The sequence below is a fragment of the Mandrillus leucophaeus genome, unplaced genomic scaffold, assembly GCF_000951045.1.
Source record: "Mandrillus leucophaeus isolate KB7577 unplaced genomic scaffold, Mleu.le_1.0 Scaffold247, whole genome shotgun sequence".
NCBI classification, from domain to species: Eukaryota; Metazoa; Chordata; class Mammalia; order Primates; family Cercopithecidae; genus Mandrillus; species Mandrillus leucophaeus.
Window position 1 is genome coordinate 1,336,000 of NW_012102554.1, and position 22,717 is coordinate 1,358,716.

The 22,717-nt window shown below is 37.9% G+C and overlaps 1 protein-coding gene and 1 pseudogene across 2 annotated transcripts in view; both read right to left on the reverse strand.

Annotated features, from left to right (window-relative positions):
• ALDH1A2 (aldehyde dehydrogenase 1 family, member A2) overlaps positions 1–22,717 on the reverse strand; it is a 115,430-nt gene that overhangs the window by 19,498 nt on the left and 73,215 nt on the right. The window contains exons 5-7 of one of the 2 annotated variants that reach the window (XM_011983174.1): positions 20,892–20,953; positions 18,779–18,907; positions 18,538–18,651 (exon numbers count right to left, since the gene is read on the reverse strand). In XM_011983174.1, the coding sequence (XP_011838564.1) occupies positions 18,538–18,651; positions 18,779–18,907; positions 20,892–20,953 (305 nt within the window). The remainder of the gene's footprint in view (positions 1–18,537; positions 18,652–18,778; positions 18,908–20,891; positions 20,954–22,717) is intronic. The other variant, XM_011983175.1, reaches the window with a different exon arrangement.
• On the reverse strand, positions 7,238–8,249 carry LOC105541924 (annotated as a pseudogene).

Genomic DNA, 22,717 nt, shown 5'->3' on the forward strand with positions numbered 1-22,717 from the left:
AAAAAAAAAAAAAAAAAAAAAAAATTTACTAAAGAAACCCAAAAATCCTTAGTGATAAGAGCTGTGAACTCATACATTGATATATATCACACCATTGCACTCCAGCCTGGCTGACAGAGTGAGACTCCATTAAAAAAAAAAAAAAAAAAAAAAAAAAAAAGACCCATATAAATATGGAAAACTTATGCTTGCAGTTCAATCGATCCAGGGCAGTCTTTTCAAGAAATGGTGAAGGAACTATTGTCATTATCTATCCATCTGTCTAGCACTTGGATCCTTACCTCTTAACATACTCAAAAGTAAAGGAGATCATAGGCCCAAATGTAAAACATAAAACTATAAAATTTCTAGAAAAAAGCATACGAGACAGTCTTTGTGATCTTAGTTAGGCAAAGATTTCTTAGACACAGTACCAAAAGCCTGATCCATAAAAAAATATTAATAAACTGGACATCATCAAAATTAAAAACTTCTCTTTAAGAGACACTGACTGGGAGAAAATATTTGCAAAGCACAAAGGACTTTTATCCAGAATATACAAACAATGTTCATACTTCAACAATACGAAAAACAAACAACCCTCCTCTCCAAAATGTGCACAGATTTAAAGATACTTCACCAGAGAAGATACACTGTGGCAAATACGCAAATTAAAGGAGAGTCAATGGTAGAGAATTGGAAATTAAAACCACATTGAGACAACACTATATACCTATTTGAATGGCTGAAATGTAAAAGACTAACCACATCAAACGTTGGTGAGGAGGTGAAGGAATTCAAAGTCTTACACGTTGCTGGGAAGAATGTAAGATGGTACAACCGATATGGAAAACAGTTTGGCAGTTTCCTGCCCTATCACACAATCCAGCCATTCCATTCCTAGGTATTTACCTAAGAGAAAAGGACATACATGTCCATACAAATATTTGCACATGAATGTTCATAGAAGCTTTTATTTGTAGTAGTCCCAAAACTGAAAGCAATCCAAATGTTCATCAATGGCTGAATGGATATTAAACCTGATACAGGTTGAATATCCCTTATCAAAATGTGTGGAACAAGAAGCGTTTTGAATTTGGGATATTTTTTCAGATTTTGGAATACCTGCATTATACTTACCAGTTGAGCATCCCTGATCTGGAAATCGAAAATTCAAAATGCTTCAATGAGCATTTCCTTTGAGCATGATGTTGTTGCTCAAAACCTTTCAGGTTTTGGAGCATTCCAGATTTCAGATTTTTTGAATTCAGAATGCTTAAACTGTATACCCATAAATGGAATACTACTTGGCAATAAAAAGGAATGAACTGATACAACAACATAGATCTCAATAACTGTGCTGAGTAAAAATGACCAAAAGAGTATATACTATATGTTGCCATTTATATAAAATTCTAGAAAATGCAAATAATGTATAGTGCCAGAAAGCCTGGGAATGTGGGGGTGGGGGTGGAGAGAGAGAGAGATTACAAAGGGGCACTAGGAAACGTGAGGGTGAGGGACATATTCACCGTGAACTCTACTGATGGTTTCACAGGTAGATGGATACACATGCCAAGACATATCAAACTTTATGTGAAATCTACTGTATATCAATTACACCTCAATAAAGCTGTTAATAAAGGTACATTAAGCAAAAACGGTAATTCATTACAGAAATTATGCCATATATCTCTTTGTTGTCCTTTGCAGACTACTGGCAGGAAAATTACATTCAGTCTACCTGATGACTTAACACATGATACAATGGTTATAATCAAAGTAAAATTCATTAGAAATAAATTTATTATATTTTGAAATAATTAGAGTCCAACAGGCGAAAAAAGTGAATTAAAAAAACTTCCAAGGAAAAGGTGGTGAAAAATAGATCAGTGGCCAATAAAATGCCCTGGAGTGAAAAGGAGGCAATGACTGGAGTGAAAAGGAGGCAATATTTGAGATTACAAATCCAAGGAATAAAGCATCATAGTCACTATAAAGTTGATCAGTTCTTATTTATATGCACAGAAGTTAGAAAAAAAAAATATTGAGCTAAGGCCTCCCTGGCTAGATAAGGGAAAAAAGTTCATTTCAGGTAGAAGAAATGGCATGTGTCAAGTCACAGAACTGTGAAAGGCATGTCTCATTTGGGGTTTCGCAAAAAGTTTAGTAAGGCAAGTATACAATGGGCAGGTGTAGGAAATAAAGGTGGTGAGAAAGGCAGGGGTCAGGTCTTGAATCAATCTGTTACCCTAAGAAGTTTGGATTTGGGTATATGATGGATACGCAGGTAGAGATGTCCACACTACAGTTAGAAGTGTAGTGCTCAAAAGAGAGGTTGTTAATTTAAAGCAAGCTATTTTAGGGAAATCTCTTGACGTAGAGTGTTGATTCACCCATTTCATTACTTCCATACTGGTAAACAAATAACTGAATCAATTAGCTTGGAAATGGTGGTTACTTTCCATGTTTAGAAACCAACACTTATAAGTTATAACTGAAATTAACCATGGGCCTTCCCTAAGGAATATCACTTTAAGCAGGTAAGAGCCAAATCACCAAAAATTGCTTAAGAAGAAAATCTCATCAGCCAAGTATGGAAGATAAAATTTCCTATGAATTCCTCAGCTAATTCCCCAGGCTCCCCTGAACACCTTATGCAGGGGGAACATAATGGTCCTGGGGGCACTGGAGGTGTTTAGCTGTGCTAAACCTACAAAATCAGGGACTAGGACTGGAGCACAGAAGAAGAGAAGGAATAGAGAAAAACTCAGGTGATTTTACCGACAATCAGCCCTATTTGCTGTATGCTAGGTGAGCCTCGATGGCTTCATTGGTAAAACATGGAGTGACTTAAGGGCATCTTTATACACACAATGCTTGGTACACAGTGGGAAAATAAAAATGCTTATGGAATGAAAGAGAAATCTCAGTTCTAAGATTCTCAAAGTCATCTCTCTTTTACAGCTAGACAGTTTGTTAGTGGCTCTGTGGGTTCAAAGGCTGCTCCACTATAAGAAGAACACAGGAGTGAGGGGAAACTGTAACTACAAATAGATTAAAGTGGCAGCAGAGTAGCAATGGTATTACTTGTTTAAGCAGTGTGGCTTATAGATATGTCTTTTTACTTTACAGCTGCACTGTATGAGCCAGAGCTTCTTTCTGAGAAATAGAATCAAAATAGAACTTTGCTCACATGCCCATATGTACACGTCTTCAGTCAGATGTTTACTATATTGCCAGTTCTGTATTGTTTTATAGTATGTGTGAGCTTTTAGAAATGTCTGCAAACTTCTAATACTGGCAGTTTTTTGTTTCTTGGTTAATTTATGGTTACAGGGAATACACTGGACCATGTCCTTGCTTTGCTAAGCTGACTGTGAATTCATTTTTTTTCCTTAAGGTGGATTCCATCAATTATCTCTCTCCTGATCAACTATAGACATAGTAAACAATATGAGTGGTATCTTTCAGTTTACACAACTGCTTTATTCTAGCACAGGTTAACAAACTCAGAACTGTGGTTTTTTTCTCAAATGGGCCTGGAAACATCTTCTGGAGTATGACCCAACTATTCAAATTATGTGTAAACTAGTGATTCTTAAATGTCAATGAATGTAAGAATCCCTGGGTAAACTTAGTAATAATGGGAATTCCTGGACCTATTTCCAAAATTCTAACTTAAGAAAATCTTGAGTGGAGTCCAGAAGTCTGTTTTAATAAGCACCTCCAACCTCACCACTGCAGGTGAGGTGGTCTTTACACAACTACTGAAAAACAAACGAAACTACGTAACATTTTTCTGCAAAGAAATTTCTCCCTACACCAGAATTCCATTCTGACAAACTCAGTTTGAAGGAGTAGCCACCACTCTAGGCCACAAGAAGAAATCATACGTGAGTTCCTTAATAGGTACCAGGCATCTTCTTCCAGCACTGTATTCTTTTTTAAAATTATACTTGAAATTCTAGAATACATGTGCAGAACGTGCAGGTTTTTTACATAGGTATACATGTGCCATGGTAGTTTGCTGTACCCATGAACCTGTCACATCTACATTAGGTATTTCTCCTAATGTTATCCCTCCCCTAGCCCCTCAACCTCTGACAGGCTCCAGTGTGTGATGTTCCCCTTCCTGTGTCCATGTGTTCTCATTGTTCAACTCCCACTTATGAGTGAAAACATATGGTGTTTGGTTTTCTGTTCCTGTGTTAGTTTGCTGAGAACGATCGTTTCCAGCTTCAGCTTCATCCAGGTCCCTGCAAAGGACAGGAACTCATCCTTTTTTATGGCTGCATGGCATTCCATGGTGTATATGTGCCACATTTCTTTATCCAGTCTATCACTGATGGGCATCTGGGTTGGTTCCAAGTCTTTGCTATTGTGAATAGTGCTGTAATAAACATACGAGTGCATGTATCTTTATAGTTTAATGCCTTATAATCCTTTGGGTATATACCCAGTAATGCGATTGCTGGGTCAAATGGTATTTCTAGTTCTAGATCCTTGAGGAATTGCCACTGTCTTCCACAGTGGTTGAACTAATTTACACTCCCATCAACAGTGTAAAAGCATTCTTATTTCTCCAAATCCTCTCCAGCATCTGTTGTTTCCTGACTTTTTAATGACTGCCATTCTAACTGGCATGAGATGGTATCTCATTGTGGTTTTAATTTGCATTTCTCTAGTGACTAGTGATGGTGAGCATTTTTCATATGTTTGTTGGCTGCATAAATGTCTTCTTTTGAGAAGTGTCTGTTCATATCCTCTGCCCACTTTGTGATGGGTTTTTCTTCTTGTAAACTTGTTTAAATTGCTTGTAGATTCTGGATATTAGCCCTTTGTCAGATGGATAGATTGCAAAAAATGTTCTCACATTCTATAGGTTGCCTGTTCACTCTGATGATAGTTTCTTTTGCTGTGCACAAGCTCTTTAGTTTAATTAGATCCCATTTGTCAATTTTGGCTTTTGTTGCCATTGCTTTTGGTCTTTTAGTCATTCAGTGTTTGCCCATGCTTGTGTCCTGAATGGTATTGCCTAGGTTTTCTTTTAGGATTTGTATGGTTTTAGATCTTACGTTTAAGACTTTAATCCATCTTGAGTCAATTTTTGTATAAGGTGTAAGGAACGGGTCCAGTTACTGTTTTCTGGATATGGCTAGCCAGTTTTCCTAACACCATTTATTAAATAGGGAATCCTTTCCCCATTTCTTGTTTTTGTCAGGTTTGTCAAAGAACAGATGGTTGTAGATGTGTGATGGTATTTCTGAGGTCTCTATTCTGTTCTATTGGTCTATGTCTCTCTGTTGGTACCAGCACCATGCCGTTTTTGTTACTGTAACTTTGCAGAAAAGTTTGAAGTCAGGTAGCATGATGCCTCCAGCTTTGTTCTTTTTTCTTAGAATTGTCTTGGTTATACGGGGTCTTTTTTGGTTCCTTATGGAATTTAAAGTAGTTTGTGCTAATTCTGTGAAGAAAGTCAATGGTAGCTTGATAGGGATAGCACTGAATTTATAAACTACTTTGGGCAGTATGGCCATTTTTGTGATATTGATTCTTCCTAACCATGAGCATGGAATATTTTTCCATTTATTGTGTCCTCTCTTATTTCATTGAACAGTGGTTTGTAGTTCTTGAAGAGGTCCTTCGCATCCCTTGTAAGTTTTACTCCTATTTTATTCTCTTTGTAGCCATTGTGAATGGGAGTTCACTCATGAGTTGGCTGTCTAGTGTTGGTGTATAGGAATGCTTGTGATTTTTGCAGATTGATTTTGTTTCCTACGACTTTGCTGAAGTTGTTTATCAGCTTAAGGAGATTTTGGGATGAGATGATGGGGTTTTCTAAATACACAATCATGTCATCTGCAAACAGAGACAATTTGACTTCCTCTCTATCTGAACACCCTTTATTTCCTTCTCTCGCCTGACTGCCCTGGCTAGAACTTCCAATACTACGCTGAATAGGAGTGGTGAGGGAGCACATCCTTGTGCTGGTTTTCAAAGGGAATGCTTCCAGTTTCTGCCCATTCAGTATATTGGCTGTGGGTGTGTCATAAATAGCTCTTATTATTTTGAGATATATTCCATTGATACCTAGTTTATTGAGAGTTTTTAGCATGAAGAGGTATACAGTTTTATTGAAGGCTTTTTCTGTATCTGCTGAGATAATCATGTGGTTTTTGTCACCGGTTCTGTTTGGCTCTGTTTGCATCCCAGGTATGAAGCCGACTTGATTGTGGTGGGTAAGATTTTTTTTTTTCCTTACAGACAGAGGTTTTATTGTGTTTGGTCCACAGTCGTATTTTACATTATCTCATGGAGCAGGGCCCCTGGGTGGGGGTCCCTGTGCAGTACTTGGTGGGGCATGTGGCCAAGGGAGATGGAGCAAGGCCCAGAAGGGGAGAAGAGCTGGGGCGTACTAAGGGGCCGGGCACAATGGCTCACGCCTGTAGTCTCAGCACTTAGGGAAGCCAAGGCGGGTGGATTACCTGAGGCCAGGAATTCGAGACCAGCCTGGCCAATATGGTGAAACCTCATCTCTACTAAAAATACGAAAGTAGCTGAGCATGGTGGCGTATGCCTGTAATCCCAGCTACTTGGGAGGCTGAGGCAGGAGAATCCCTTGAGCTCAGGAGGTGGAGGTGCAGTGAGCCAAGATGACGCCACTGCACTCCAGCCTGGGCCACAACAACTAAAAATAAAACCTACTGAGGCCACAGTGGGGCGGGGATTTGGGATTAGCCCCAACAACTCAGCATTCCACTTCCTTGTACAGAACTCACTTTCCCCACTGGGCCCTGAGGCAGGTCTGAGGTCTGTTGGTCTGAGGGTCCTAGGGAAACTCAGCCACTTGGGATCCTGAAATATTTAGCATCATAACCAGGCCCCCTTTCCCAGGGGACTCATTTCCCAGCACCCTCCCCACTGTCCTCACCCCATTCCTTGGGGGAAAAAATGTATTTTTCTTTTGTTAATACTTCCTGAAACTTTTGTGGGTAGAGAAACCATAAACTGATCAGCTGACAAAAGCGGGAAGAGGCGAGGCAACCGGAAACCTTCGGGGACTAGTTCCCTCCAAGCCCATGTCTCTTCTCCCCAGCACAGCTCTGCTGACAGCCTGGACGTGCCAGCAGGGACCCTCACCCTACACATATTGGGATATGGCCTTGACCCCTTCCCCCACAGCCTGGTGGCTCAGTCCTGTGAAGGACCAAGGCAAGGGGGGAAAAAGCCCTGCTGCCTGATTCCATCTTGCCACTCAGAGACCCTTGGTTGACTGGCAGCACTGAACAGGTTAAGAAAGAAAAAAAGAGGAAAACATAGAAAAACCCAAAAAACCCAGACAGGGGGACAATGGGGGGAGAGAGTGCTGGCAACCTCAGTAGCGTAGCTGGACTCCTCCTGGTAGTAAGGGCAGTCGCCAGCACCCAAGGGAGCCCTGTTGGCCACTGTGCCTTGCCGGCAGTACTTGGGGTCATATATATGCTGGCCCAGGCCAAAGACCTGGCTACTCTGGTTGGCACCCTGGGTGTAGCCCATCTGCAGGGACTTGGTGGAATTATCATTTGTCAGTTCCCAGCTTGGTATCATAGATGTGCCATCGCATCTCATGAGCCGTCATGCTCACCTGGCTGGCACACTTATTTGTATCCATCTGGAGGCTAATGGTCGAGGGGTCCGTGGGGGGCAGAATGTGGTTCTTGGGGTCATAGAGATGCCTCCTTATGCCATACACGGTCAGGCTGACTGGTTGGCCCATTTGTTGGTGCCCAGCTGCAGCCTGATGATGCACTGACCGGCCTTCATGGTGGCATCATTGAAGTTCTGCTTCTGCTTCTCTGAGTACTTGACGCCAATGTCCACCCTGCTCCGCGGCCCCTTAGTCTTGGCCTTCCCTGCTAGAGCAAAAAGAGACACCTGCACGTGCCTCATGTTCCCACTCTCAAACAGGCTGTTGGCCTTGAACAGGTCCACAGGGTTCATGCCATAGTTGACCATGGCCTTGATGAAGTTGGAGAGGTTTTCTAGTTGGTGCCAATTCTGCATGGAGTGATTTACCTTGGGGACTGAGTCTGCCTGCAGCTTGTTCATGTGTGTATAAGATAATCCCATCCTTCAGGCTCTTCTGGGAGTTGGGGTCGATGGAGAGGTCCGGTGATCCAGCTTCAGAGCTCTGCCTCCTTCTGAGGGTCATATTTGGACAGGAGCCAGTTCTTTATCTTGGCTGACAGCCCATACAAGAGGCCCTTGTTGAACTGTGTGTAACTCATGGCTGGGGGGCTGCGGGATGGGGTTGCACGGGACAGGGGTGGATAAGCTTTTTGATGTGCTGCTGGATGGTTCATCAGGGATATTGGCCTGAAATTTTCTTTTTGTTGTGTCTCTGCCAGGTTTTGGTATCAGGATGATGCTGGCCTCATAAAATGAGTTAGGGAGGAGTCCTTCTTTTTCTGTTGTTTGAAATAGTTCCAGAAGGAATGGTACCAGCTCCTCTTTGTACCTCTGGTAGAATTCGGCTGTGAATCCATCTGGTCCTGGGCTTTTTTGGTTGGCAGGCTATTAATTACTGCCTCAATTTCAGAACTTGTTATTGGTCTATTTGGGAAGTCAACTTCTTCCTGGTTTAGTCTTACAGTATTCTCTGATAGTAGTTTGTATTTCTGTGGGATCTGTGGTGATATCCCCTTTATCATTTCTTATTGTGTCTTTTTGATTCTTCTCTTTTTTCTTCTTTATTAGTCTGGCTAGTGGTCTATCTTGTTAATCTTTTCAAAAAATCAGCTCCTCTGTTCCTGTACTGTATTCTAAATCCAGTACATTATGTTACCAAAAAAGAAAAAGGATTCATCATCAGTTTATCCAAGCAAGCACCCAGGCAGTCTTCCAAGAAGTGAAATAGAAGAGCAAACATACACAAAAAAACACTTATTGGTAGCCAAAATTATTTGTAAAATATTTACAAAAGCTACAAAATAAACAAAAGGAGAGTAAAGTTGCCAGAGGACAGCAGAATGTAATTACTGCTACATATAATAATAAATATATGCAAATGGAAGTCTGCATATAATAATAGAAATATTATATGCAAATGGAAGTTTCAGATTCAACTAATATTTACTGAGTTCTTACAATATGCCAAGCAGTATGCTTGAAACTTCCAAATACATTATTTTAATCTTCAAATGAGCCTGTAGGGAGTGATTCATAGGCCTTATTAATGGAAGAAGACATGAAAGAAAAGACTAAATAATTCACCAAAACTCACACCGCAGGAAAGCTGGGATTTGATCCATGATTGGTGGATCAAATCCAGTGCCTCATCTATTATACCACACTTCCCCAAGCATTAATTGTCCCGTAAACTTCATTTTAAAAATAAATATAAAACAATGACAGTTAATATTTGCTGACACTTTACTAAGAATTAGATCCTGTGCTAAACACACTAGATATACTAGCTTTTCTTAGTCCATTCAGTTTACCTACAATGTCCCAGACTGGACACCTAATAGAGAAAGGAAATTATAGTTCCAGAGGCTGGGAAGTCCAAGGTTGAGATACACACATGAGGTGAAGGACTTCTTGTGGTGTCATCCCATGGTGAAAGATGGAAGAGCAAGAGAGCACAAGACTGAATGTGTAACCGCAAGCCCTTTTATAATGGCATTAATCTATTAATGTGGGTTAACAGATTAGTATCCATCTAAACACCTCTCACTAGTGACCCTCTCTCAACACTGTTGTATTGTAGATTAAATAACCTACACACACTTTCCAGGGAACACGTTCAAATCATCTTTCATCCTCACAATCCATGAGGTAGGTACAATCATCTCTAATCTACAGCTGGGATATCTGAGGTCTGGAGAGAATAACAACATGTACTGTGAATGAATCCATTCAAGTATAATAGATGTTTAAATTGTCTAGTTTTCTGATACGACTCTTACATATTTCATCTTGATTCCTTTAGCATGATTTGAAGACTGTGTTCAGAACTTCTTATTGAAAAAGTGATGATTTCCTTTAGTTGGTTTACAGAGAGGGAAAGTATAGAGTTGTGATATACTATTCTGTCAAACTTTCATTTTAGGAAAGCACTGAGGAGTACTTTATTTTCTTTTAAGAGAGTAAAGGATGAAGAGAAATTAACTCAGGCTGAACTACATTAAAGCTGTAAAAATCCTAAAGTAATGTTAAATTGTATGGGTTGGTCTTTGTTGATCATTAGCTTAATCAGATTGATCATTTACTGTTCAGCTTGGGATTATCTTTGCTTATGACAAGCAATCTGCATAGTTTTGTATATGGACATTAACTTGCCCTGAATGTGGTTAAGAATATAATCTGAAGTGTACAAAGACGATTCATGGGAAATCACTGTTGAAGAAAACCTATTATTTTCTCCAGCTTTTACAGGCTTTTGCACCACCTGACTACTACCTACTCTCACCAGAACACTGAAGCTCCATGTTTAGCAGTCACTGAGCATGTGGTGTTCAGTGTTGGCTCAACTACCAAGAGTTAAGGACCCTAGGAAATCAGACACACACTACCCTTCTCAACATGTCCCATCTGGTATGATTTAGGTTCTTAGGGCTGTGTTGTTTTTATTTCCCCATCTCTATAAGGTTTTTCACATCCTATTAAAGAGACTTCTAAGGATAGACACTGAATTCACATAAAATCTGCAGCTCTGGTGTTTAAATGCCTGTTAAAACTACAACTGCAGGAATGACAAAAAAAAAAAAAAAACAAAACTGCATTTGCTATTGAAAGGAAGCAGTGAAACCTAATATCCCATCCTACCTTCCAGCAAAATATGTATTGAGCTTTTACAAAGTACTGGTTCTTTAATATCTGGCATAGGAAATGATTTTGAGAATAAATGATACCAGTATTTGTTGGTTATCTGCCAATATCAAACAACACATTACTCACAAGGGTCCTCACAGCTAGCATTCCTTTCCTCGAAGTTCTTTTTGTATTTTGGTTCCCATACAACTACAATTCCCTTTTTTCCAAAGAGATTAGTGGTAAGAGAAAAGGAAGACAGTCTTAAGTTCTTCTTCCCGGTTGTGAATATTAACAACTGTGGAATTAAGATGGAGAATTTTTTATCTTTGAATAAAGTAGCTTTTCATTCAAATGTAAATATCTTCAACTAATGCCTTTCTCCTAGATACAGATACTTTTGAAAATTATATTAAATGACAGAACTTTAGTTCTATCCTTGATCTTAGCATCTTGAAAATCATAACATTTTTAGGTAATGATGCAGAGAATTCTCATCTTCTTCCATGCTCCCATAACACACCACACTATAATAGTTACATATTCACAGATTATTGCCTGGGCTAGACTGAGTCACACAAAACAACACCTTTGCCTCTCCAAGATCTAGCACAGTGCTAGACACATAAGTGCTCAATAAATGTTTGTGGAATTGACTTGAAACAACCTAAGTTTAAAACTTTCAAGTCCTATATCAGACAGTGTGAAACGGAAACCTTATATTGTAACAAATGAAATTTAAAGAGGCTAAACATGCAATTTTGAAGTGAATTTTAGGAAAAAAAATTAAAAAAGAAAAATGGAGTTGCAGTGTGTCTGTGACCTTTCTTTTTTGACCATTCAACAAAGCATGTTGCACTGAGGAATTATCCTTCCTAAGTACCCCCATTAATATGTCACTCTGAATTTTAATGGCTCCCTCCTCCTATGGGAGGGTGTACAGTCCCTTAGCCTGAGAGGCAGTGTACCACTGTAATATGGAATATAGTGGTGTGTGACTCTCAACCCTACAACTTACTAGCATGTAACCCTGGGCAGGTAATTTAACCCCTCTTAGCCACACTTTGCACTTTGGTGTAGGGTTGTTGTAATAATGGATTCAAAGTATTTAGCAGGTACTTAACACAAAGTAAGTGCTAAATCAGTGTTGGCTATTAATATCCAAAATGTAAAGCCTTTAATACTTTGTAAAATTGATTTTTCACAGCTTGAGATGTAACTCGTATACCATAAAATCCACTTTTTTGATGTGTACAGGTCAGTGGATTTTAGTATATTAAGAGTTGTGCATCCATCACAACCATTACGTCTATCTGAGGACATAAATACCCCAAAAGATACTTCATATTCCATTAGCAGTCACTTTCCATTCTCCCAGTCCTTTGCAACTACTAATCAACTGTCTGTTTATAGATTTGCCTATGCTGGACATTTCACATAGTCACATGACATAGCCTTTTGTAACTGGATTCTTTCATTTAGTATAATTTAGTATAGTGTTTTCAAGGTTCATTCAGGCTGTAGCATGTATAAATACCTCATTCCTTTTTATGGGTGAATAATATTCCACTGTATGGATAGACCACTTTTTGTTAATCAGCTTGAGTTGTTTCCACTTTTTGGCAATTAGGAATGATGCTGCTGTGAACATTTTTCTACATGTTTCTTCTGTGATGATCACTTGTTTTTTGTCCTTTATTCCATTATTATGGCGTATTTACATTGATTTTTTTACATATATAAAACCAACCTTGCATTCCTGGAATAAATCCCACTTGGTTGTGGTATATAATCATTTTTATATATTGCTGGATTTCGTTTGCTAGTATTTTGCTTAGGATTTTTGCATCTATACTCATAACATGTTGGTATATAGTTTTCTTGTGATATCTTCTACATATTGGCTACAATTTTTTGACCCAGAATTCTTTCCAATGCCTTGATTTGTACCATATTATTTTCCAGTTCATCTGACTCCCAACATTTCTCCTCAGTCCCTTCCCAATCCCCATGCTGTCCCACTAAGACTTTGTGTTCCCCTCTTCTAGTTGTTGAGTAACACTGCCCCTTCTTCCCAATTCACTCTACTTATCCATATCCTACAGACCCACCAAATCCCTCTGTCTTGAAACCTTGAGAGACCATCCAATCCCTAGAGATCTCTCCCTTCTTGAGATGCTGATGTCATATTACAAACTAACAATTGCTTACTGCTTAAAATTTCCCAAACTCATACTGCATTTCATTCTCACGACCCTGAGAAACAGGTATGTATGCTATTATTAAACCGATTTTGTACAAAACCAAGTGGCTGGTCCATAACTATAGCTATGAAGTGAAAAACAGTAAACCCTATGCTTACAGTGGCATTTTAAAGAAGGGAAGGGTTCTACTGATACCTCACCTTCTAGCTCTGAGATAGTTTTTATTTACCAAATTCAGTCTTTCCTCCTTCATGTAGCAACCAATATTTACAATGTATGTTTACCATACATAAGATACTATTAGAGGTACTGAGAAGGCCTAAGGGATAGACTCCAAAGAGAATGTCCTCCCCACAAATCTTCATATATGACCAGAAACTGCCATCTTCTGAAAGTAAGACTTATAAAATCAAGACTAAACTGATAAGCAAATCAGCTTACTCAAAGATGAAAAAGGAGTTACTTATGAAAGTGATTCTTAAATATTCAATTATTAATTAAATCTAGGGCTTTTTCAAATCCAGTATGTCCTTATGGTTGTACTCCTAACACTTTGGTTTCACCAACTGAAGTAAATAAAATAGTAACCTCATTAACTGTAAAGGCAATCTGCAGAAAACCTAAAGAAAACCAAAGAACAGTATCAAAATTAATCAAAAGGTGCCAGAGAGACTTCCGCTTCTAATTGTAACAGAGCAACCAACACTGGACTTGTCTTACCATTATAAACAACTAGAAAAGTATATGAACTTGTTTTATTCAACCATTGGGTATCAGGCAGTATGGGACTATGAATCTAGAGAAAAGGAAAACAAAGGAAATCCTTTTTTGCCAAAACTTTCTAGATTGCAATAGGAGATGAGGAGACCAATGCAGAATATGATGGTCTCACTGAGTTCTGACCAGACAGATAAGAAAGATCTTGTGGAACACTGGGAACATTCAATAGAAACCTCAGCAGGACTTCTACTTATTAATAAGAATAAACTAGTCTTAACAAAGTTTAAAATTAAGTTCCAAAAGAGACAAGCTGAACCTCAAGTAACTTAACTACCTGTTAGGAAAAAAAAAAAAGCTTGGCATTCTTTAAAGAAAAACAACAAAATCTGTATGTTCAACAATATAATGGTCACAGTGTCCAGTATCCTTTCAAAATAAACATGACCCAAAAACAGGAAAAACGCCAGTCAAAAGAAATAAATCCAGAAATGACAGAGAAGTTAAAATAGACAAGGATTTCATTATTATTATTATTAGATGGAGTCTCACTCCAGTCGCCCAGGCTGGAGTGGAGTGGTGTGATCTCGGCTCACTGCAACCTGCCTCCTATCCTGCCTTAGCCTCCCGAGTAACTGAGACTACAGGTGTGCACCACCATGCCTGGCTAGAGCTGGGGTTTCACTATGTTGGCCGGGCTGGTCTCGGACTCCTGACCTAAGGTGATCCACCTGCCTCGGCCTCCCAGAGTACTAGGATTACAGGTGTGGGCCACCAAGCCCGGCCACAGACAAGGATTATAAAACAGATATGTCTACATAAATTTAAAAAGGAATGAGGGGGTGTAGTGAGGAAGAAAGTATCTTCTATTTTAAAAATCATGGAATTTCTAGAACTTAAAAATGAAATCTCTGAAGCAGATTAAGCATTACAGAAGAATATATCAACTCCAAAGATGACAATGAAAGTTACCTAGCCGGAAGCACAAAGGAATAAAAGAGTCCCAGTGACCTTTGAGATAATGACAAATGATCTAATGTATCTGTAAATGGAAGGGAAAAGTAGAAAGCAAAAAAAAGATTTGAAGAAATAATGGTCAAAATGTTTCCCAATTTGACGAGAACTATAAACGCACAGATGCAGAAATTTTAACGAACCAACAAAATACACAAAAGCACATCACAATCAAATTGCTGAAAACTGACAAAAAGAAACTCAAAACCAGTCTGGGGGAAAAGAAACATTACTTACAGTAAAATAAAGATAAGAATGATTGCTGTATCTCATCAGAAACAGTAAAGTCAGAAACATGCTAGAATGTTATCTTTAAAGTCTTGAAAGTAAAATAAAACAAAACACAAACTGTCACATTAGAATTTTATATCCAGAAAAAAGTTATTAAAAAGTGAAGACAAAATTTTAGACAAAAGCTGAGAGAAATCATCACTAGTAGACCTGCACTACAAGATATGCTAAAGACAACACTTTTCCTCATTTTAATATAGACATGTAATGTCATGCCAATCAAAATTCCAATGAAAGTTTTTTCAGAGTAACATAAGGTGCTTAGAAAATCGATTTGAAATGTCTTCTAAAAGAATAAATGGGCTATGAAAAACCAAATAAGAAGGTATCTTGCCTACATTATGGTAACAACCATCTTATAAAACCTAGTAATTCAGGCAGTCTAGTAGTAGTGAAAGAACAGACAAAATTTATGAGCTCTAAAACAGAAATTTCCTGTATAGTTTGGTGCAAAAGTCATTGCAGTTTTTGCCATTACTTTTAATCAAATTACGTTTACGCCAACATGTATATATGGAAATATATCACATATAGAAATGTATCATGTAATGTTATGTTATATTCAGATGTGTTACAAAGGGGTAGACTGTTTAATAAAGTGTTTTGAAGTAACTGAACATTCATTTATAAACAACCCTCACATTTCATTATACATGAAAATAAATCCAACCAGATTAAAGATTTAAACAAGAACAAAACCATAAAAGTACTGAGAGAAAATATTTAGGGCCATTTGTATAATCTTAAAGATTTGTAAATAAAAATGACAGCGTAATATATCAAACAAGAGATAACACCTTGTCATGTCAGTATCTACATTTCCTGTCACTCAAAAATGACAGGAAATCCAGAAGCTGTCAGAGAAAGACTAAAGGAGAGGACTACATGTAAATTTAAAATCTGCACATGGCAAACAACTGTTTTTAAAAAATTAAAAAGCAAAGAACAAACAATATTTTCAAATTCTACAACAAACAAGAGATTAACATACCTAACATAAAAAGACCTCTTATAAATGAAACCATTACTCTAAGGCCTTCTTGGTAAGCAAGTTATAAATATGTTTTTATTTTGCAATTCCACTTCTAGAACCATATCCAACTGAGTGTCTAATATGTACATTTATACACGTGTGTGTATACATACATACGTGTATACAGTTAAAGATTTATAAATACATATATACACACACACAAGTAAAATTTTTCTTGGGTCTCCAACGGTTTTTATTTCAGTAGTCGGTTTAATAGGAAAAATAAGTGGAAAAAACACCCTCAAGAGTACATTAATACAGGATTAAAAATACAGGATTAAATTATGATATACTGATGTAAGAATATTCTATGCAGCTATTAAAAATAAATGGCAGAGATGTAGGTACTGACACGGCAAGGTGTTATCTGTTGTTTGATATATTATGCTGTCATTTTTATTTACAAAAATTACACAATAGGCCAGGCACCGTGGCTCACACCTGTAATCCTAGCACTTTGGGAGACCATCACCTGAGGTCAGGAGTTCGAGACCAGCTTGGCCAACATGACAAAACCCCGTCTCTACTAAAAATACAAAAATTAGCCAGGCATGGCAGTGGGTGCCTATAATCCCAGCTACTTGGGAGGCTGAGGCAGTAGAATCGCTTGAACATGGTGGGCGGAGGTTGCAGTGAGCCGAGATTGTGCCACTTCACTCCAGACTGGGCAAAAGAGTGAAACTCTGTCTCAAAAAAAAAAAAAAAAAAAAATTACACCAATAGAAGCCTCTTGACTGACTCAATCAGGACCATTGGTTGGCCAGCAGAAAAAGGTTAAAGCAGTAAAAGATACTTTAAATATTTCATTTTGGTTTCAAAAATACATATATTCCTTCTCCAGTCTTTTGATATAGAACCAATAACTTTTCTTTAATTATGGGTCCAACTGTCTCTTCTGATTAAATCACACCCCTAAATTATTATTTATGATTTCTGGTTTCAATTTCTTTAAAGTGAAATAGGGACTTAAAAACATTTGCAAAGCAATTCCAGGTGCTCATTCTATTTTTCCCAAGTGTTCTACAGTTGTCTTGCTTACTCCTAACTGACTGCGTCTTTAGTTTTTCTTAGTATCTAGCCTTTAGTAAATATTTTCAAAGCCTTAAACTGTTTGATTCAAATATTTCATTAAACTGCAAAATTACAGTAACAAGTACAACTAGAATACAATGTTTAGAAACAAACAAGGTTAACTCTTGACAAACACAAAACTCAGTAATTTGTGAATTGATATTCAACTTTATTAATAAATCTTTTATTAAATTTACTACTGTGAGTCAGTTTAACCAAGTATAATTAACTCTGTATCAACTGATATAACGTTTCTAGATCTGTGCTGCCCAATATGGTAGCACACATGGCAATGGAGAACTTGAAATGTGGCTAGTCTGAAAAGATATGCTGTACGTGTAAAACACATACATTTCCAAGAAAGAACATGAAAAAGAGAATGAAAAATATTGTGTTAATAGCTTATAGTGATTATATGTTGAAATATTTTGAAAATACTGGATTAAAGTTATTCCAATTAATTTCACTTATTTTTTAATGTGGCTACTAGCCTATTTTAAATGACAAATGTTGCTCTCATTCTACTAGACAGCACTGCTCTAGACCTGCAGACATCCTTTGTTCAATGATGATGTCATCTGTGAGGTTCTACTTGAAACAATGAGTAAGACTTTATCATATGTTACCTGAACCAAAGACATTTGAGTAACATTTATAAATCTTCCTAAGCTGACTTGTGACTCTGTAACAGGGATCTGTAAACTATGGTCCATGGGTCAAATTTAATGCTGCTGTTTTGGTATGGCCTACAAGCTAAAAGCAGTTTTTGCATGTTTAATAAAAAGATTACTATTTTGTAATCCATAAAAAATATGTAAAAATTCCAATTTCCATGTCTATAAATATACTTTAATTGGCACATAGCCACACTCAGTATTATCTATGACTATTTGGTGATACTATGGTATAGCTGAGTAGTTGTAGCAGAGACCACATTGCCTACAAAATCTACATTTACTTTCTGGCCCTATACAGGAAAAAATGTGCTGAACCCTGCTCTATATCATCTCTTATGGTTCATGGGGCATAGTGAGTTCCAATTGTACTTACAGGATCTGTCCAAACAATGAGAAGGGAAAGCTTGTGTCTCCATTCTTATCCTTACCAGAGCCTAGTTTAGACTTCCAGCTTCTTAACTTGCTTCTGCCACTGCTGTTCTTGACTCAACAAAGTGGCTGGAACCGCAGATTCTGGGATAGTTCTTACACAGACGGTATCACAAAAATGCTCAAGAGATCTGTGGGGTCAAATGGTCCCTGTGTGCCTTTGTTTTCACTTCTACCAGTGTTCTATGACACCGATGTTATCCTCTGTGGGCTTGGGTACTCACTGCCCTTTTGGTGTCTAGCCTATGGGTACTAATTTTATTGTTTTTGTAACCCCTCAACTCGTTCGCAAGACTGTTCTTTAATCCCTGGTTTTTCAGATACCTACCTCAGTAGACCCTGTGAACGCAATCTTGTCTATGCCAATGTGAGAAGCTATTGCTGCCCCAGCTGTTGGCCCGTATCCTGGCAAAATATTGACGACCCCAGGAGGAAAGCCAGCCTAAGAAAACAGAACAGGAGGAAATGTGGCTGATGAAAGCTGATGCATTCATGTTAAATGAGATATGCTCTAGTAGGCTCCAGCTATAAGGGGAGTCAGAAGCACTCCTGAAGTCCGTTTCTCTTACCTCCTTGATGAGGGCTCCCACGTAGAGTGCACTGAGTGGTGTTTGCTCTGCTGGCTTAATAACTACTGTATTGCCACAGCACAAGGCTGGAGCAATTTTCCAGGCAAACATCAGCAGGGGGAAGTTCCACTGAAAAGGAAAAAACTCAAAGTTGATAGATGGAAAAATATTCCTCTACTACTTTGTTTTCAAGCTGTGACTTCTCATACTTCTCAAACTAGTCCTCAACATAAATCTTGACCACTACAAAGTATAGATGTTTGGATTTTCAATTACTTCATTAAGAATAGAATAGCACTGACCTTGGAAATCTCTCCTTTTCTCTCTGACCAACCAATTACTGTATTTCAACTACCCACCAAAAGAAATCCCACGGTGGAAAGGGAGTCACTGTTGTTTTCATGTGTTTTTAAATTAGGCTTTGGTTCCAATAAGTTCTCGTGTATGAAAACTTTTTTCTGCATCTCAGATTTTTACATCAGAATTTTCACACTGGTATGGAAAGCTCTTCAACATGGAAGAACTAGAAAAGAAAACCCTAACTATGAGTTATAGTTAAGTCAATGTGTATTTCAAGGTAGCACTTTTTCTTTAGATACATGCATTGTCACGAACATACATGATTACAAAAAATAAAGTGCATATACTTATGAGTATGCAAAAATTTTCATTTGTCTGTTTTCCACTGTAAAAGAAGCTATTGGAGACTACAGTACATTTACATGAGTAGATGAGGCTGGGGTCTAAAATGTTTTAAACTGATTTTAAAAGGATATTAAGCTTGTATTGTCACAAGATCAGGCATGAACCTCAGTACTATCAGGTGTCATTGATAATTTCATTAAGAAAGAAAACAGAAATCCACATCCCCTGGCTTCAGCCCTTGACCACAATGTGTTTCTGCCTGAAGCATCTCAGCTGCCATCCTTGAAGGCTTCTCACTGGCTCTGGCAAGCTTGCAAAAATATACAAGTGTCTTGCCTTCACCAAACACCCAATTTCTTTTCCCCTTAGTTGTTTATAAACTTGGGAGTCCACAGTAATGTTTTAATTCCATCTACAGTGTATAAATCTTGAAGTGCAGTAATTGAGCCAGAGCTGGCTGACAAGCAACTCTTGTCCTGTCAGTGAAGCTGCAGCGTTGAGAGTGTGGGCAAGGGCAAGAAAGGGAAGTTTGAATCCTACAAGGAAGGTGACAGACCTCGTCCCAGAGCTGATCCAACTGGGATTTCCCTAGGGCCTTTAGGAGCGAAAGAATTTAACCCAAACCTCTCATTTTACCTTTGCATTCTCTAATAAATTTCACAGTAATCTGGGATTTATCAATTATTCAAACAAATATTATACCTTCCCCACATCTTTGGTTCCCAATGCCAAAGATTATTTTGAGTTATACTACTATATTTTGGAAACAGAAAACTTCCTGTCTATACTATAAGAGTTAAACTCTGAGCATCCCCTTGAAATCCCTGCCAGAACTATTAGCTAGTACTGTTAGAAGCTTTGGTCATGTTTTGTATTGTACAAAGGTTGTGTATGAGAGAGAGGAACAAAAGCACAATGTTTAATGTTCCAATCCAAACACTAAGCACTACATCTATTTCTCTTTACAAGACACACAGCAGCTCGGCATGGTTTCAATTATGTCTGTGACGTTAACTGTACTGCTGTGTCTTCCGTAGCATCTTCTATCTAGATTCTTGTGAAAAGAAACAGTGGGAAAGAATGGGATTAAAAGATCATATAAAATAATATGCTTGGAAGGATGGCGAGTCACAGTTCTAAAAAATAAATATAACAAAGCATTAATTTTCCATAAGCAGAATGGACATAATAATGAAGGGCAGGTTATTAATACACTGTGCTTTGCTTATTTTAATCATGAGAATTCCATGACTTGAGAATTCAACTCCTGGTAACAGAGCTGAAACCCTATTAACCTGTTCAAATAAGCATTTGCAGGGAGGCTGTTAAAGATATGTCAACAACATGAGCTCAGTTTTTTTTTCCCCCAGTAATGGAAAACACACATCGCTGAGGACCACGTTTTATGTGTCTTTAAGAGAACTGGGTCAAATGAAAATAAATACGAGGTGCGAGGAGATACACTCACTGGGATGATCTGTCCACACACTCCAATGGGTTCATGTCTTGTAAAGGTAAAATAGTCTCCATCTGAAAGAAAAATGCTTGATCACTCCCAGAAAGTTTAGATCAGGAAAAAAAAAATTGCAGAGGGAGAAGTTCGGTGTCTGCAAAAACAAAACAAAACAAAACAAAACAAAACAAAAACAGAAATGAAGTTGAAAAACATCCTACTCAGCTGTGCATGAAAGCTTGTAGAAGCCTAACACTGGGCACAGGGTATCTCTGAATATCTCTCTCAGGCACCCAAACGCAGTACCGAGGAAAGGATCTCTAAGGCAAAATGAAGGACAAACTTATGATACTAGAAGTCCTCAGGGTGGCAGAGGGGAGAGCTGAAAAATATGTAAAACATGAATTTTATGTTAAGTATTAAAATAACATGCAGAACAGTTGTTTGATTTAAAAACTGAGTCAACAAACCTTTAAATAACTAAGTAAAATGCTATTGGGCAAATTAAAAATGCAGGGCAACTGGAAAAAGTGAGGAGTAAAAGATAAATTTCATAACTCAATCCAGGTGTCAAAATGTACTTCCTGGGTAATGGTGAGATATATGCATGTCCAGGGCTATTTAAAGAAGGTAAAAGTCCATTTCTAAAAAGACCTCCATCAATAATCCAAAGCATCTGCCCCCAAACTAGACACAGAAATGAGAATGTCCTAGGGGCTAAAAGAAAAAAAGCTTGAGAAAAGCTTAATAACCTTATTTTCCTTACAGGAGTAATAGGCAACTGAAATAATTAGATAGGACGTCCAAACCAAATTCTTCTTTAGGAAAATGTCACTGCTTTTATCTGAATTATTTTAAATGGTTAATTAAAATTACCAAAGAATGGCTCATTTTTAGCAGATAGCTTTTCATTTTCAGTACTGGGCAAAGTCTTTATTTTTCCCTCCATTGCCAGCCCTTTGGCCACTTCACCGATACTTGTTTTCTCTCTCAAAAGCAGTCCCCCAAGGGAAGTAAAAACACTCAGCTAATATTCATGAAAGCATAACTACTAGGGGTGGAAATGAACGTGGGGACAGGAGGACTGTGTGGGTTGGGAAAAGAGAATTGATATGAATCAGATTGTTTATCAGTCTCTCAACACATCTAAATCACATTTATCATACAAAATTATTCTGACAAATTCAAAATTATTTATTTTTTAAATAATTAAAGTCTTGGTCTCTCTCTCTCTCACTCTCCCACTCACTCTCCCACTGTCACTCTCTATCCTCTGGATCTCTGATCTCTCTACCCCCTCTTTCCATAATTAACTATCTGTTTCCTCTTTTCAAGAACTTTTATTCACATACAAGTATTTATAGGATCCTCTTATCCTCCTGTTTTTTATATACAAATGGGATATTAGTCAGTCTTTTATATTTTGTTTTCCCCCCCTTTTTTTTCCTGTAAAGCTAGGACATCTTTTAGTGGCTGCATGTTATTCCATGGGCTCAATAAACGATGTTACTACTGTAAATCCTCCTAAGGGACACAGAAGTCACTTTCAGTTTAGGATATTATAAATAATGCTGCAAAGACTATCATTACATATATATCTTTTCATATCTGTGGAATTTCTTGATCAAAGTGTAAGTACATTTCACATTTTCATAAATATTGCCAAATCACCCTTCAGAAAATTTTAATAATTCATAATTGCAACAACATGCTATTCTTCCTACTCTTTAACACTGAGGTTTTTCCAACATTTTCATTTCAGCTAATCTGACAGCTGGAAAACCGCAACTTGTTTTGATTTATGTTTAATGATATATGAAAGTGAACATCCTTTCATGCTT